This window comes from Macadamia integrifolia, chromosome 8 (genome assembly GCF_013358625.1).
Source record: "Macadamia integrifolia cultivar HAES 741 chromosome 8, SCU_Mint_v3, whole genome shotgun sequence".
NCBI lineage: Eukaryota > Viridiplantae > Streptophyta > Magnoliopsida > Proteales > Proteaceae > Macadamia > Macadamia integrifolia.
Genome location: NC_056564.1, coordinates 23,205,257 through 23,221,033, shown reverse-complemented (window position 1 = coordinate 23,221,033; position 15,777 = coordinate 23,205,257). Strand labels below are relative to the sequence as shown.

At 37.8% G+C, this 15,777-nt stretch overlaps 3 protein-coding genes across 3 annotated transcripts; all 3 read left to right on the top strand.

The window, feature by feature from the left end:
- Positions 1 to 1,122: 1,122 nt before the first annotated feature.
- On the top strand, positions 1,123 to 2,457 carry LOC122085710 (protein FAR1-RELATED SEQUENCE 5-like). The gene is made up of 2 exons (XM_042654224.1): positions 1,123 to 1,524; positions 1,606 to 2,457. Exons 1-2 carry the CDS (start codon positions 1,389 to 1,391, stop codon positions 2,283 to 2,285), a joined length of 816 nt encoding a protein of 271 aa, XP_042510158.1. The 5' UTR covers positions 1,123 to 1,388; the 3' UTR covers positions 2,286 to 2,457.
- Positions 2,458 to 2,626: 169 nt separating this feature from the next.
- On the top strand, positions 2,627 to 5,927 carry LOC122086816 (protein FAR1-RELATED SEQUENCE 5-like). The gene is made up of 3 exons (XM_042655769.1): positions 2,627 to 3,019; positions 3,101 to 5,439; positions 5,535 to 5,927. Exons 1-3 carry the CDS (start codon positions 2,884 to 2,886, stop codon positions 5,589 to 5,591), a joined length of 2,532 nt encoding a protein of 843 aa, XP_042511703.1. The 5' UTR covers positions 2,627 to 2,883; the 3' UTR covers positions 5,592 to 5,927.
- A 1,406-nt stretch (positions 5,928 to 7,333) lies between these two features.
- On the top strand, positions 7,334 to 10,974 carry LOC122086815. The gene is made up of 6 exons (XM_042655768.1): positions 7,334 to 7,659; positions 7,765 to 7,836; positions 8,219 to 8,348; positions 9,152 to 9,306; positions 10,401 to 10,576; positions 10,968 to 10,974. The coding sequence occupies exons 1-6, from the start codon at positions 7,642 to 7,644 to the stop codon at positions 10,972 to 10,974; spliced, it is 558 nt and encodes a 185-aa protein (XP_042511702.1). The 5' UTR covers positions 7,334 to 7,641.
- Positions 10,975 to 15,777: the final 4,803 nt, after the last annotated feature.

The window sequence follows — 15,777 nt, the reverse complement described above, 5'->3', positions numbered from 1 at the left end:
GGTATTCTGGGACTGTAAACAGTACCCAGGAATATTAATGTGAACAGTAACTTTAAAAGAAAAGATGAGGAGAAGAGAAGGGATGAAAGAGAGGAGTTCTCACAACTCTCAATTTTCACTAAAAAGTACCTTCTTCATTAACTATTGACTGGAGGATGTTACATGTAAATAAAAACCAAAATGAAAAAAATAAACCCTCCTACTAAGTAGTATCTAGTTTCCTAAAATAATTAAAATAACTTAGAAAATACTATTAGGACTCCTAACTTGCTAAACTACTAAAACTCCCAAAACAGAAACTACAATTAAGAGAACCATTTAGACTTATGATAGCCTTTTGGCACAGAAGACTTTATTTTATTACACTCCAAGATCTCCTTGAACTCAAAGATAAGCATGAAGCTACCCAAGCAATCAAGAAATTCTACGTTCAGAGGACTTCATTGTATTCTACAATATTTGTTATGCTATTTAACTACAGTCCTTGTTCTTAAAATAGATTCTTTAATTGACTAGTAAATGAATGACTAATGCAATCCCTAACAGACAAGTAAGACGGACCAAATTAAGTAATAGATAAGAAGAGACTATTTAAGAATCTTTTTTAGGAGTATATTTTGGACCGTAGGATCTGAACAAATAAATCCTAATGGTTGATTTATCTATACTATTAATATAACAGCAGCACGATATCCGTATAAGGTATTTTTTTCCGGTAAGGTATAGCATATCTTGGAAGAAAAGAAAAGCAAGAACCCCCGATTTTTACCTTCTAATAGCTTCTGATGTTTGTATTGAATTTGTTCAACCGGTTTCCGATCACAGCTGCGTTAGTGGCAGTGGTTGGAATGATAGAGTAGTTGTGTTTGGCTACGCATGGTGATGGTGGTTTGGAAAATCTCTTAACTTCTTCTCTGGTATCGGAGATATTCTCATGAAGAGCACTCTCTCTCTCTCTCTCTCTCTCTCTCTCCCTATGTGCATGTGTGAATGGAAACTAGAGATAAGAAGGAAGTATTGATATGGAAAAAGCCAGAGGTGCTAAAATGGTGGGATATTTAGTATTATATCTTTTTGTGATACCATGCACCCGTGCCTGAGCTCTGGACAAAACCCTTCTCTGTTAGAAGAGAAAAAATATTTTGGTGGTTCTGATCATATGATCAAAAGGACTGATCAATATGTTAACTCATAGGTCAATATATAAGGTTTACCATTTACAAACCCCGATTTTTTGTCCATACCTGCATCTATTTTTACCACGTACATACTAATATTGTGAGACTTATTTAGATTCTCCTGATCATGTGGACTACAATTGGTAGAATTTGATATTGACTACATGTGATGTTACTTCTTTAATTGGGAGGCATTCATTTACTCGTTTTATGGGGCTTTTAATTATGACATGCTTGTATATTTGCAGTGTTTTAGGGGACAAACAAATGGCACCTGATGATGAAATATCAGATACTATTATCGATGGACTTATAGTAGAGAATATTATACCATATAGGGAGTTAGGTGAGTTTTCCCTTAAAACACATTTGATACGACAAAGGATATAAAATAATATTGTATTTAATTGTGTATTTTGTTTTGTAGAGGACGTGTATGCTAGGGAAGGTCCCACGGATTTGGAGGAAGCCATTCGATTAGATGTAGAAGATATTGAAAATGAATTAAATAGCAGTGGTGTGGTAGTTGATGATAAAAATGGGGGGACCAATGAAGCCATAGACGATGGTGTTTTTGTGTATGAACCAAGTGAGCATGTTGATGGGGGTGAAAGTTTTCTTGTTGATGATTCAACAAAGCACTTTGACAACCCCGTAGAGTACACAGAGGAACAATGCATTGGGAAGTATTTTACTAATGAAAATGATGCGTATGAATTTTACAACAATTATGCTCGGAAGATGGGGTTTAGCGTTCGAAAATCTAAGTTGGAAAGGTCAAGAAAAAGGAAACAAGGAATTAATGAAGAGAGGGATGTCTTGTCTCGCATGTATGTTTGTAGTAGGGAAGGTTTTAAGGACTGCAATGATAAAAGGCAAGAAGGAAAAGAAGTCAACCGTCGAGCTGATAGTAGAATTGGTTGTCCTGCTCGTCTACGGGTAAAATCAATTGAAGGGGGCTTGATTGTTGACCAATTCATTTCAGGTCATAACCATTACCTCGTGGCACCCGATGAAACTTATCGGCTTCGATCACATCAATGGCTCTCAGACTTGGTTGTACAGAAAAGCAAGAACCCCCGATTTTTACCTTCTAATAGCTTCTGATGTTTGTATTGAATTTGTTCAACCGGTTTCCGATCACAGCTGCGTTAGTGGCAGTGGTTGGAATGATAGAGTAGTTGTGTTTGGCTACGCATGGTGATGGTGGTTTGGAAAATCTCTTAACTTCTTCTCTGGTATCGGAGATATTCTCATGAAGAGCACTCTCTCTCTCTCTCTCTCTCTCTCCCTATGTGCATGTGTGAATGGAAACTAGAGATAAGAAGGAAGTATTGATACGGAAAAAGCCAGAGGTGCTAAAATGGTGGGATATTTAGTATTATATCTTTTTGTGATACCATGCACCCGTGCCTGAGCTCTGGACAAAACCCTTCTCTGTTAGAAGAGAAAAAATATTTTGGTGGTTCTGATCATATGATCAAAAGGACTGATCAATATGTTAACTCATAGGTCAATATATAAGGTTTACCATTTACAAACCCCGATTTTTTGTCCATACCTGCATCTATTTTTACCACGTACATACTAATATTGTGAGACTTATTTAGATTCTCCTGATCATGTGGACTACAATTGGTAGAATTTGATATTGACTACATGTGATGTTACTTCTTTAATTGGGAGGCATTCATTTACTCGTTTTATGGGGCTTTTAATTATGACATGCTTGTATATTTGCAGTGTTTTAGGGGACAAACAAATGACACCTGATGATGAAATATCAGATACTATTGTCGATGGACTTATAGTAGAGAATATTATACCATATAGGGAGTTAGGTGAGTTTTCCCTTAAAACACATTTGATATGACAAAGGATATAAAATAATATTGTATTTAATTGTGTATTTTGTTTTGTAGAGGACGTGTATGCTAGGGAAGGTCCCACGGATTTGGAGGAAGCCATTCGATTAGATGTAGAAGATATTGAAAATGAATTAAATAGCAGTGGTGTGGTAGTTGATGATAAAAATGGGGGGACCAATGAAGCTATAGAAGATGGTGTTTTTGCATATGAACCAAGTGAGCATGTTGATGGGGGTGAAAGTTTTCTTGTTGATGATTCAACAAAGCACTTTGACAACCCCGTAGAGTACACAGAGGAACAATGCATTGGGAAGTATTTTACCAATGAAAATGATGCGTATGAATTTTACAACAATTATGCTCGGAAGATGGGATTTAGCGTTCGAAAATCTAAAGTGGAAAGGTCAAGAAAAAGGAAAGAAGGAATGAATGAAGAGAGGGATGTCTTGTCTCGCATGTATGTTTGTAGTAGGGAAGGTTTTAAGGACTGCAATGATAAAAGGCAAGAAGGAAAAGAAGTCAACCGTCGAGCTGATAGTAGAATTGGTTGTCCTGCTCGTCTACGGGTAAAATCAATTGAAGGGGGCTTGATTGTTGACCAATTCATTTCAGGTCATAACCATAACCTCGTGGCACCCGATGAAACTTATCGGCTTCGATCACATCAATGGCTCTCAGACTTGGTTGTACAGATTGCGACCACTTTAGATGATTGTGGTATAGGGCCGGCAACTATTTATGAGGTTGTGAAAACTATGTCAGGTGGAGCCTCCAAGGTGGGTTTGCCAGAGTTGGCATTTAAGAACTTTATGAAGAGGAAAAATCAGAAATTTCTTGGGGTGGACTTACAAAGATTTCTGGAATACTTGCACCACACAAAACTATGTGATCCTGAATTCTTTTGCAAAATAGCCAAAACAGAGGATGGTACAGTGCGAGGTATCTTTTGGGTTGATGGACAGGCAAGAGCTGCATATCGTGTATTTGGTGATGTCCTGGTATTTGATACAACATATAAGAAGAATCGATATCACTTCCCATTTGGTCCTTTTGTCGGAGTAAATCATCATGGTCAGACTACTTTGTTTGGATGTGGGTTGATAGCAGATGAGACAATTGAGTCGTTTATTTGGTTATTCTCTACGTGGTTGAAAGCAATGGATAATCGACCACCTGTGGCAATTATTACAGACCAATGTCCATCACTTTTGAGGGCCATTCCACATGTGTTTCCAAATGCAAAGCATAGGTACTGTTCATGGCATGTGCAAAAACATTTTATGGAACACCTGAGCAATTTGTATGGGACAAGTCCATCATTTAAAAAGGATTTTGGGAGATGTATATATGGTAGTCAGACAGAAGATGAATTTGAGACAAGCTGGCAAGAGTTATTAATAGCTTACAATCTCGTTGAACATGAGTGGTTGAAGAAAATGTACGAGCAGCGGGTTCATTGGGTACCGTTATATCTTAAAGGTACTTTCTTTGCTGGCATGTCATCCACACAACGCAGCGAGGGGATGAATTATTACTTTCGTGGTTACTTTAAGCAATCAATCCCATTGCACAAGTTTGCACGACAATATGAAAAGGCTGTACAAAGACGTAGGGAGAGGGAAGCTAGTAGTGATTTCTCCAGTATCAACAAAAAACCTCCACTGTTAGTTGGTAATCCTTTGGAGATACATGCATCTAAAGTTTATACGAGGAAGATTTTTGAAATCTTTAAGAAGCAGTGGTCTGCAGCACTGATATTGACAGCCACAGAAGAAGTACATGGTCAAAAGAAAAAGTATTTGGTCGGTCCCTTTGACATTCCTGACGAGCATAAGTGTGAAGTTTGGGATGACATTGATGCAGGTGTTGTAACTTGTAGCTGTAAATTGTTTGAGTTTATGGGTTTATTATGCAAACACATCTTGAGAGTCTTCCATAAGACAGACCGCAAGGAGATTCCTTCGCAGTACATCTTAAAAAGATGGACCATGGATGCAAGGATTGATTTGACGAATAAGATAGACAGATTAAGTGATGAAGGTTCTGTATCAGTAACAGCTGCATGGGCTTTTCAAGATGCCTTGAGGAATTTGATAGCCACAGTTAGTGGTTCACAGGCAGCATGTGAATCTGCTACAACTGCGTTGAGGATTGTGAATCAAAGAATCTTACGAGAATTGGGTGCATCAAACTTACAAACTCCTATTGTTGATCCACAACCCTCTTCTAATGTTACACATGACCCCCATTGCAATATCCATATTCCTTTGGATGTGATCACAAGGGGTCGGCCTAATTTAGGTCGTGCAAAACATCCAATGGAGATGACAACTGGAAGGAAGAATAGATGTAGCAATTGTGGCCAGTTAGGGCATAACAAGGCAACTTGTAAGGTATGTTTTCAAGAGGTCCATGCATTGCATATATTAATTTTAAAAAATGTTTAGTGCAATATTGATAATGTGGGACCATGTCTTATATTTTTCAGGTAGTAGTGGCGCCGGAAAATGATTTGGACACCACCTACAATGAAGAACGGTTTTAGTTAGTGATTTTTGGATCAACAGTATTTGATCTCATGTGTGGGTGTCTCTATTTGAGTTTTATGTGTGGCTGTTTATGTTTTTTTTTTTATAAGGATAGGTGATGTTAACAATTTCCATCCATTTGAACTTTCACGTTTCGGTAGTATTTGAAATGAGTTTATGTATGTCTTTAGAAATTTACTAGGACTGAAAATCCAAAGATTTACTTCCACATTTTAGTTTGCCATAGGAAATTATGCAATTTCATTGTGATGGTTGAATGATATATGGGCATTCTGCTTTGCATGACTCTGTAGTGCTGCCCTTGGTGAAACTTATTTTATTAATGGTTGAATATGTTATTCTCTCTTTGGTTTAAATTTAAGTAGTGGTATCTATTAATGAATGTAATGATATATTTGAAGGAATCCTTCCATAAGGACACTAAAATGTTATTTTTGTTCAAAGTAGTAGACCTAATAGATTTAGTTTGAAAATAAGGGAAGACCAAAGGAAAACCTAAATGCTCAAATTATAAGTATTTGGTTTCATGTTCTTCGTTTCAGAAAAAGTTTACTGATGATTACTTTTACGAGAGCGCAGAGAAGATTTCCTTCGAGGGTATGGCTCTTCCTTCTACTCCATTATACATTCATCGTGTGTTACTCTTGTGTTTGAACTTGATTTTCTGAGTTGGTTGGGAAAGTTCGCGCCCGTTTGATTTTGTTTCCAGAAACAGTTTTTCCGTTTTCTGTACTCAGAAACAGAAAAACATCATATTTTCTGTTTGATTTTTTGGTTCTGTTTCACCTATCTATAAAATAAAAATTGAAATTTATATGTACTGTCATTGCCTGTGGCCTCCTATTTTGAAATTCAATCGGGTGCTCCCTTGTTCCTAACCGGGTGTTCCCTTGTTCCAAATTTGACTGAGGTTAAGTTGATATGGCAGCGTACGTAATGATTGTTTTCTCTTTTATTTTTGTCATATTGTTAAATATACATTGGTGGATTTATAGGGCTCTAAAGGGATTTCTTGGGAACTTTGTGAATCTGTTATAATTGGCATGATTGTATTCTCAGCCCTTGAATCTTATAAGAGAGAGAGAGAGAGAGAGAGAGAGAGAGAGAGAGAGAGAGAGAGAGAGAGAGAGATAGACATAACACAGTGCTGAATTTGGTGTAAATCTGTTATATGCTTTCTATTTCACTTTGGTTTCTTTGTCATTTTCTTTGTGCTTTTGTATTCTGTAAAGTCATATTCCATTAGCAATGTTTAGAAAAATGTACTGTTACGATGTTAAAATTTTTAATTGAATGCAGTCCTAAGGATTTGTTTCCTTAGTTCAAGTTTTATTTTTGATGCTTCCTTTTATTGTTTTAGTTGTTAGTGTTTGCTTAAAGACAAGTTATTTGTTTGCAGTTTAAGGAGTTTCCTAATTGTTTAGTTTCCTTTTCTTACGTCTTAGCAGGCAAGTAAGCTTAGATTTGGAAGTCCTTTGTTTCCGATTCCCTAGTTTCTACTTGTATTATTTTCTATTTTTTGAATACTCCTATACCAGTTTTAGTTTCTAATTTGTAAAGCTTCTATTTTGAAGGCATGACTGAACCTACATAAAGCCAACTAATGTAAGCTTTTCTACACAGTTGATCAATGATACTTTGTGAGCTCTTACAAACGGATTTGACCTGAGAAAGGTTTGTTTCAACAGCTGATAGCTCTGGGTAGGAGGCCTAACGCTGAGAGAGCCTACCCCCCCCCACCCACATCTATCCATTGAGTTCTCTAGTCTTCTCTCTTATTTTCTGTTAATTTTGCCATTATTTCTGAGTGTTGTGACTTGTGAGGTTATAAAGAGAGTAATTGAGTGTTGTTACAAGGTCCATTACCCACTAGAGGTGCTGCTGCTATATTGAATCTGAGGAGAGCATGTGATAGCCTGCTGCAGATATTTTCTGGGCAGCAGTTTGAAGCCCCCATCTACCAACCCTGAGATCATATTACCCCATCCCTAGTTTGACCTTATTTCAAGAAGAAGCTATATCTCTACAACCTGATTCTCAAAGATCATGAAGAAATATGACAAGGTTAGTTCCTTACATAATACACAAAAGTTCCATGTTTGCTTATGTTAAGTTTTCAATGCAATAGGTTTCTGATATTGCACTTCCCCTGTTTGTTTAATTTTTTAGATCACTTCAAGAAGGGCAGCAAGGGCTTACCTAAACATGGTTGACAACTCTTACCTTGGAAGCTCTGATGAGGTGAGTGTATAGTTTCCATAAGTTCGAACTGGTTGGTGGAGGGACTCCCAGATGTACAGGGGGGGGCTGTGAGCTAATTAGTCGGTTAGATATGGAGAGCATATGATATTTGTAATATGAAAAGGTGGCATCTCCTTTTGCGAAGATATATTAGCAACTTCGGAGCATGCTTATGGTTCAATTTGATGAAAATTATTAATTGGATTCTATATTTTTTCTTAATTAAAAAGGTAAATTTATATACTTCTTGTACTTGAATGAATTTGTATCTTCCCACAAGTGCAAGCATTGAAAGCAGAGTATCTGCTCATTGTGTGTTACCTTGTCTGATACATCATTGGATCTTACTATCACTAATCTGGATTGGTTTGTGTGCTCACAGGTCACTAAGCTCATGGAGAGAGTGGAAGCTACCTTCATCAAGCACTTCTCAAACTCAAACCGACAGAAGGGCATAAACATCTTGCGACCACAAGCAAAGAGAGAAAGGCATAGAATAACATTTTCCATGGGTAAATTTTGCTACCAAGTTGGATTCAACTTTGAGATGAATTTGATTTGATTCTCTTACAAAATAGCGACACAAGTATCCCTTTGGATTTGTTTGGATCCTCGAATCAAAAACTAATTGACTCTGCTGTATATGGTAATTTCTCAGGCTTCTTTGCTGGTGCCACCACAGCTTTAATTGTGGCCCTTATTTTGATTATACGTGCAAGACGTATCCTGAACATGCCAGGGAGTACTCACGACTGTCCTTTTAACCTTGGTGGTTTGAGGGTTGAGTTAACATCTGTGTCGTTAGGCTTGAAGTGCCTTATAGCAATGACATGTATCGAACTAAATCTGAATCAAATGACATTAGGCTCAACAAAACTTACTGTCCTTCTTGTTGTTGTTGTTATTGTGTACTATTTGTGCCTTTGCCTCCAACCCCACACCCCCACACGGGTGGAAAAAAGTAAGGGATCCAGCAGGCTTGTAATTGGGTTAAGGTCAAACATATCTGAAATTTTTCCTTGTTTGAGAAAATTCTCAGAAGTGGCTCAAAAATGATAGCATTTGATATTGTGTGTGTGTGTGTGTGTGTGTGTGTGTTTTTTGGGGCGGGGGTGATGAGGTGATACCACTTTACATAATTTGGTGTCTTTGCTTTATTTTGTTTTCCTTCCATGATTGGGACATGGGTAGTTGGAGTAATCTTAGAGTATAAGTCTGCTTTAGTAGTTTGAAGTTTTCTATTAGAAGATGAGAAATTAGAACTAGGAAGATTTGTTTCTGCGACTGAAATTACTCTTCTTGTTGGCACATGCAGAGTCTCTCGAATGCAACATGCAGCCGAAAACATCTCATGGATTGTGTTTAGAAACAGTATCAGGATATTCTGGGTTATTTTCAGTAATGTCAACAATCTTGGCTGGGGTCCTAGGAGTTGGACTGCAACAAATATCTCATGCAAATGGCAAAACGGTTGGGGATTATACCTTTGAAGCGTTTCCTCGCAATGCTAATGTTTTTCTGTCTTTAATATTTTCCTTTCTTGGGGTTCATCTTGTTTTCTGCCATCTGTCTCTCTCTGTTCATATAGTTTTGTTCTTCTGGTTGTTCAATATAATAGCTCAAACAGTGGTCTTCTCCTACTTTTGTGGAATTTATGAAAATGCAGACAGTTTTTTACATGTTCACTTGCGAAATTTTTTGGACAGAACATTCAATTGTTCTTAACGTGGGCTTAGCTTTCTGCAGGCTGATCCTGAGGTTCCCTTGCCATCAGAATCTCCATCAAGCTACACCGATTTGGAAAAAATTGTTAAGAAAAAACGACTTCGATTGGAAGAGTTGCTCAAAAGTAGAGGAATGTTTTATGACTCCTATCCTAGATTTACTGTCGCCATGAAGGGTCAAAAGGTGAAAGTGCCATTTCTTTTCAATCCGGCAATGAGTATGCCTTCTATTTGGAATATCATTCTATTCTGCTGCTACTAATTTTCTCTAGAGTGGGACAGCATTTTTTCCTCAAGCACTTATCTTCCTTCACCAATGTTTATATGTGTTCTTCCTCTATCAGCTTGCTGGAAGAGGAATGATTTAGACACCAATTGGTTCCATGGATAAAAGGAATCTATATATATATATATATATATGTCTTTCTGTTATTATAAACAGCAATTGTAAGTTCAGTTTCAGGAAAAGGAGTCAATCTTGGAATTTATTCAACACCTCCATATGATTATTGGGACTGTTTTTATCTGCTAAATAGATATGTTCTTTAGGAAGCCATTAGTGCCACAAGCAGTGGTTATATGCCAGAACTTTTTGCATGCTCACACAAGAAAAAGCTTACTATTTTGTGTGGCTTGGCAAGGCATCTTTGATATGGAGTGCGTTATTATTAGAAATATATACTTTGAAGGTGCCTTCATTTTGATGTTTGTGCTTTTTCTTGGGCTGGATATTATAACACTTTTTCTTGATATCGTTGAAGTTCAATAAGTTCCATTTTTGCCATAGTAATTAATTGGTATATTTGCTACAATGCTTACAATTTTAGTGCTGTGTCATAGGTCACAATCAAATTCCAAATACCTCCAACATGTGAAGCGCCACACTTAATTGTGGACCTTGTTTCACATCTAGGATTGAAGGATGAACGTGGTGGTGGATCAGATATGGGGGGTTTGATTGGGAGGAGTCTTCTTATTCATCTTTTTCTAGTCCTGCTCTCAATCAAATCTACGAGGTAATTTGCTGGATTGCTCTTTCTAATTGCATGCACTTTGCGTTCAAGAAGCTCGCACGGATTGTGGCAGATGGGATTGGAGATCCTTCTAGGAATAAGGTTCCAATGAGATTGGTATCGATGTGCTGAAGTGGATTTCTTGCCTCGAATATTTTTTTACTTCGAGGATAGTTGGGGATTTTATTTGTCAATTTAGGTCATGAAGTTTGATGGTTTTCCTTTCGATTATTATTGTATATATGCATATATCTTCTCACTCGCTCTGTAGATAACCTTCTATGATCTGTGGATGTACATTGTCTACAGGCAGTAGCTTTATTGTCTGATTTATAAATTCAAAGCTAAGTATTTGTTAGGAAGATGTTTCTTCATTAAATTGATTGTTCTGCAGATGCTGAACCGGAAGAGGAATGATTTTACTATCTTCATCTTGCAATTAGTTACATACGTTCTAATGTGGATTTATTTATTAAATAAATTTAAGCTGATGAAATTGCTAGTTGCAACAAATGGAATTACAGGATCTTTCACAACAGAGAAAATTGAATGGAACAAGTGTTAATAAATTGGGCAATTGATAAAATGGTCTCTGAGGTATAGTTTGTCTAGAAGAGTAGGCTCTGTATGGGGGTAATAAAGTTTTGGAAGGGGTTAGGAAGGATATTATGGTTGGAATTGAGTAGGAAGCCATACTGCTTATGGGGATGGACAATAGTTATGGTAGCATTTTAGATGAGTAAGGAATGGAATTGGTGAAAGGTCTCACGAATGGTGCTACGGCTGTGTATTTGAATGAGATTGTTGCTAAGAATGTAAGGGACTTGAAAAGATTTGATTGAGTAGAATGCTATTGCTGAATGCTGATAGGTAATTAGTGGAGAGATCAGGAGGGAAAAATAATATAGACACAGGTTTATGGAAAATAAAGGCTTGACCAACAATAATGGGTGGAAGAAAATCTATCAAGTGTGCTTCTTTTTTAAGGATTGTCTGCATAGCAGTCGGTGTGTCCAGATCGTCAACCCCCAGGTTAGGACAAACTGTAACAGTCTAACCCTAAGGACCCATTCTTGGCCGAAAAATGTTAAGTGTTCCAAATTTGATTTGTAAACAGTCTGATCGTTTAGTTGATTTATCAGAAAACTCTAGTAGTTAATGCTTAGTTGAGCTGAATTATTACAAAGGAGGCTTATGAATCAAAACAAAAGGTGATATCTGAATTTTTTGGATAGGATTTTTCAGCCATGCAAATCATAATTAAAATTTGTTGAATAGATGTTAATTGGGACTTTTCAAACATCAAAGCTTTTCAAGTTCTTCCACTGGTTTCATTTTCTTCCACGCAGAGGAATGCTTAGTGATGGAAATGAATTCAGGTGGTTGCCTTGTTTAAATTTAAATCAATTCCCACTTGATCGAAACTAATATAGAACGTAAAACAGTCCACACTACAAATCTGGCTAGGGTGCGATGGGCTAGGTTTAGACTGGGGCAGAGGTATGAAATGGGAGTAAATTTGTAAAATTAATTTTAAGAAACTGGTTTTGTTATGGGACACCCACTTAGGTGATATATGAATCGCACTTGACATCAACTATCTGCCATGTGGCCGCTCAGGTGGGCCCCACATTTTGTGGACAGGCTTACCCTGCCAAGTTTCAGTCCAATCTGAGTTGGCCAAGTGACCAATCACTCCCTTAATACTCCACTCCACACTTATTTTTAGCATTGTTGTAACCTGATACAGCTTGATTCCCATGACCAAAATTTATTCAGGTTGTATCATACTTCAAATAGGGTAGGCTGGGAACCTGTTTAACCATTCTCAATTGCAACATAGGGTTATTTATTCTTTCCCTTCTGTCAAACCTCTGTTTAGCGGAAACTGAACAACTAGTTAAGCACCTGCATTCCTCTCTTGGCAAATCTGTTTCTTAGCTTCAAATGAGATTTATTTGAATGCATGCTGTGTATTTTAATTGGTCCTGCTGGATGATTTGTTGAAGTCAAAAGCAACCATTATTTCTCTCATCTTCAGTAGTACTCTGGCTTAGTCTTGATGTTGTTCTCCTGAATTCCCATGTCCTTGGGTTTATGGTGGCAAAAGGTTCTAGGGCTGGGCCTATTGTTTGATGCGTCCACATTCCAGTTTTGCGGCCTAACACTTTTTGTTTTCTTATGAAAGGCCGAACACTAGTCAGCTCTAGCTTTGTGGCGTCCTTTTTGAATGATAAGAGAGCGTCTGTCTCAACTTTAGAGCCAGTATTGGAAAGCTTAATATGGCTTATATCAAAATATACATTTGTTTTTAAATAGAATTTGCATTTACCAGGATTGTGCTTGTTGCTGACCAAGGTCTTTTTGTTAGTTTTTCCTTGACTATATGCACATTGGCAGGATGACAATGTTATAGGGACATGCAAAATAATGTAAGTGGTTTCATATTTGTTGTCTAAGCAGGGACATAAACTTCTGGTGGCTGTTGAAAACTAGTGTTTCAAAAGGGAACATGCTAATTTTACATTGCACAGCTAGGTTATTGGATTCCTGCACTGTCAAGTGTCAGATAGAGAAGAGGGCATAGATAAGAGGAATTGGAAAGGGGAAAGGGGAAAGGTGTTTTATGCCTTCTTGTCTCTAGTTATGATATAGAAACCGTAGTTTTGTTTGTTGTGCTTTCCTCCTTCGCTCTGTGGTTGGTGGGATGGTATATGTTCTGTGGAACTGATACATATAAAGAGTCTTACATAAAAAGACATCGAAGAGACATCGTTTCACTCCTTCGGCATCAAAGGTGAAAACAACAAAACAAAGCATTACATAAAAAGACCTAAAAAAAAAAAAATTACATGACCATATTCAAGCAAGGTAGAAGAAGAGAACTAGATAAAACAACTAAAAACAGATTTTGGTGTGCCAAAATCTGTAGAGACCAAAAAAAGAGAGGATTGTTGTGACATGCTCACTCCTCATGTTCATCACCACTCACTTCACCTCCTCCACTTCCACCACAACCATCATTGTACAAAGTAGGATGGAATATAAGTGCACCATCCACTTCTTCATCATCAATATCTGAAAGGTTGATGTAAATGGGAGATTTAGGGGGTGATTTTGGGTCTACCACATATATTGGCTTAAGTGAAGAACTCCCCCTTTCAATGCGGTCCGGAGTTGGAGCTTCGGTGGGAGTGACCGGATCAACCACTTGTTCAATAGTCTCATTCATCTTCCCTAGTCGATCCAACCTCTTATTGAACTTCTCAATCTTGGACTGCATCTTCTCCTTGCCCATTCTTGAATGAAGAGGCCTCATCTTCGACTTCTCTTCATGGCGAGGAGAGGCTTTTGGGTGAGAGACATCCTCTTCATGACTAGGGGAAGCTTTTGGGTGAGATGATTTTTTTTTCTTTAGAGGTGATTCTTCCTCACACTTAGAAGAGGACTTCTTCTTAGGAACCTTCTCAATCATAGAAGTGGAAGACATTTCTCTAGTGCTATTTTCAATTGGAATTCTTAAGGGGCTTTGAATCAACAAGACTAAGTAATACATATATATAAGAAATGAGTGATAACTTAGAAGAGGACTTCTTCTTAGGAACCTCCTCACTCAAGTCATAAATGAGACTATACATGAGAGTGACTAGTCCTTGGCAATATGGGCTCTAAAACACAATGAGTGTATTGTTGGTTGACATGTTGTCATTGGGTTGGTCATTCAATATTCTAAGGGAGTGTTAGTATGTACAACTAATAAGCAAGGCCTCACTCAAGTCATAAATGCTAGTGTACATGAGAGTGGGTGTCCTTGGCAATATGGGCTCTCCACCCATTAATTGGTTGTTGGTTGACATGTTGCCATTGGGTTGGTCATTCAAGATTCTAAGGGATTTTAACAAAAACAAAATAGGATACTAAGGGAGTGTTACTATGTACAACTAATAAGCAAATCTTCACTCAAGTCATAAATGGTAGTATACATGAAAGTGACTAGTCATTGGCAATATGGGCTCTAAAACACATTCATTGATTGTTGGTTGATATATTGTCATTGGGTTGGTCATTCTTTATTTATGCAAGGAGTGGTAGTATGTACAACTAATAAGCAAGGCCTCATTCAAGTCATAAATGCTAGTGTACATGAGAGTGGATGTCCTTGGCAATATGGGCTCTCCACCCATGCATTGATTGTTGGTTGACATGTTGCCATTGGATTGGTCATTCAAGATTCTAAGGGGGTTTTACCTAAAAAAAAAAGGATTCTAAGGGAGTGTTAGTATGTACAATTAATAAAAAAATCCTCACCTAAGTCATAGAAGCTAGTATACATGAGAGTGACTAGTCCTTGGAAATATGGGCTCTCCACCCACTCTATAGTTGGTGACAAGTTTTTGCATCATGTACAACTACTTGAGTATTGCAAAGGCTAGTTTATTAACTTCCCATGGTAGGATAGGTAACCAAAGAGGGAAAAAGGGAGAGAATTGGAGAGTGTGTGTGTGTGTGTGTGAGAGAGAGAGAGAGAGAGAGAGAGAGAGAATAGTTTATTGTACAACCCATGTTCCAAGGCTATCCCATAGGGTGGTTATAGGTTACTGGACAAAATTCCAAGGCTAACCATGTTTAAATGGTTATTTGTACAATTAGGGGCATGAAAGGGAAATGAGATCGCTCTTCTTCAAAGAGCTTATTGACAACACCATAGCTAGGAGCACCAAATTTCCATTTAGTGTTCTTCTCTCCTTCTCCCAAAATATGAGAATTGTCCTTGTCTCCCTTCACTACTGCCTCAGAACCACTTGAGGTATCCATGTCTCTACCGAAATCTCAAAGGGAGATGGAGAGATGGGCTAATACGCAGGAATGAATAGCATATGTATAGGGATACATGATTCAGAGCAGGGATTTAAAATTCAGATTAGATAGTCCGGAATGGCTAATTTGGATCGGACCAATCCGATATGGATACCAGTGGTTAGTGTGTTTTTAAGGAGGTGAGGTTCCTCTCCCCTGCGAGTAACCACCCCACCCCATTTCACACCATCCATGGGGTGTGGTCTCCACAGTCCACACCCTTTAAAGGTGGTCCTCACACCCCAAAGAACAGTGTGAGATGGGGTGGGGTAGGGTGGTTGACTTTAGGGGAGGGAATCTGGATCGAACTAACTTCAGGTTTTTAAACATTGATTTGAATCATTGTC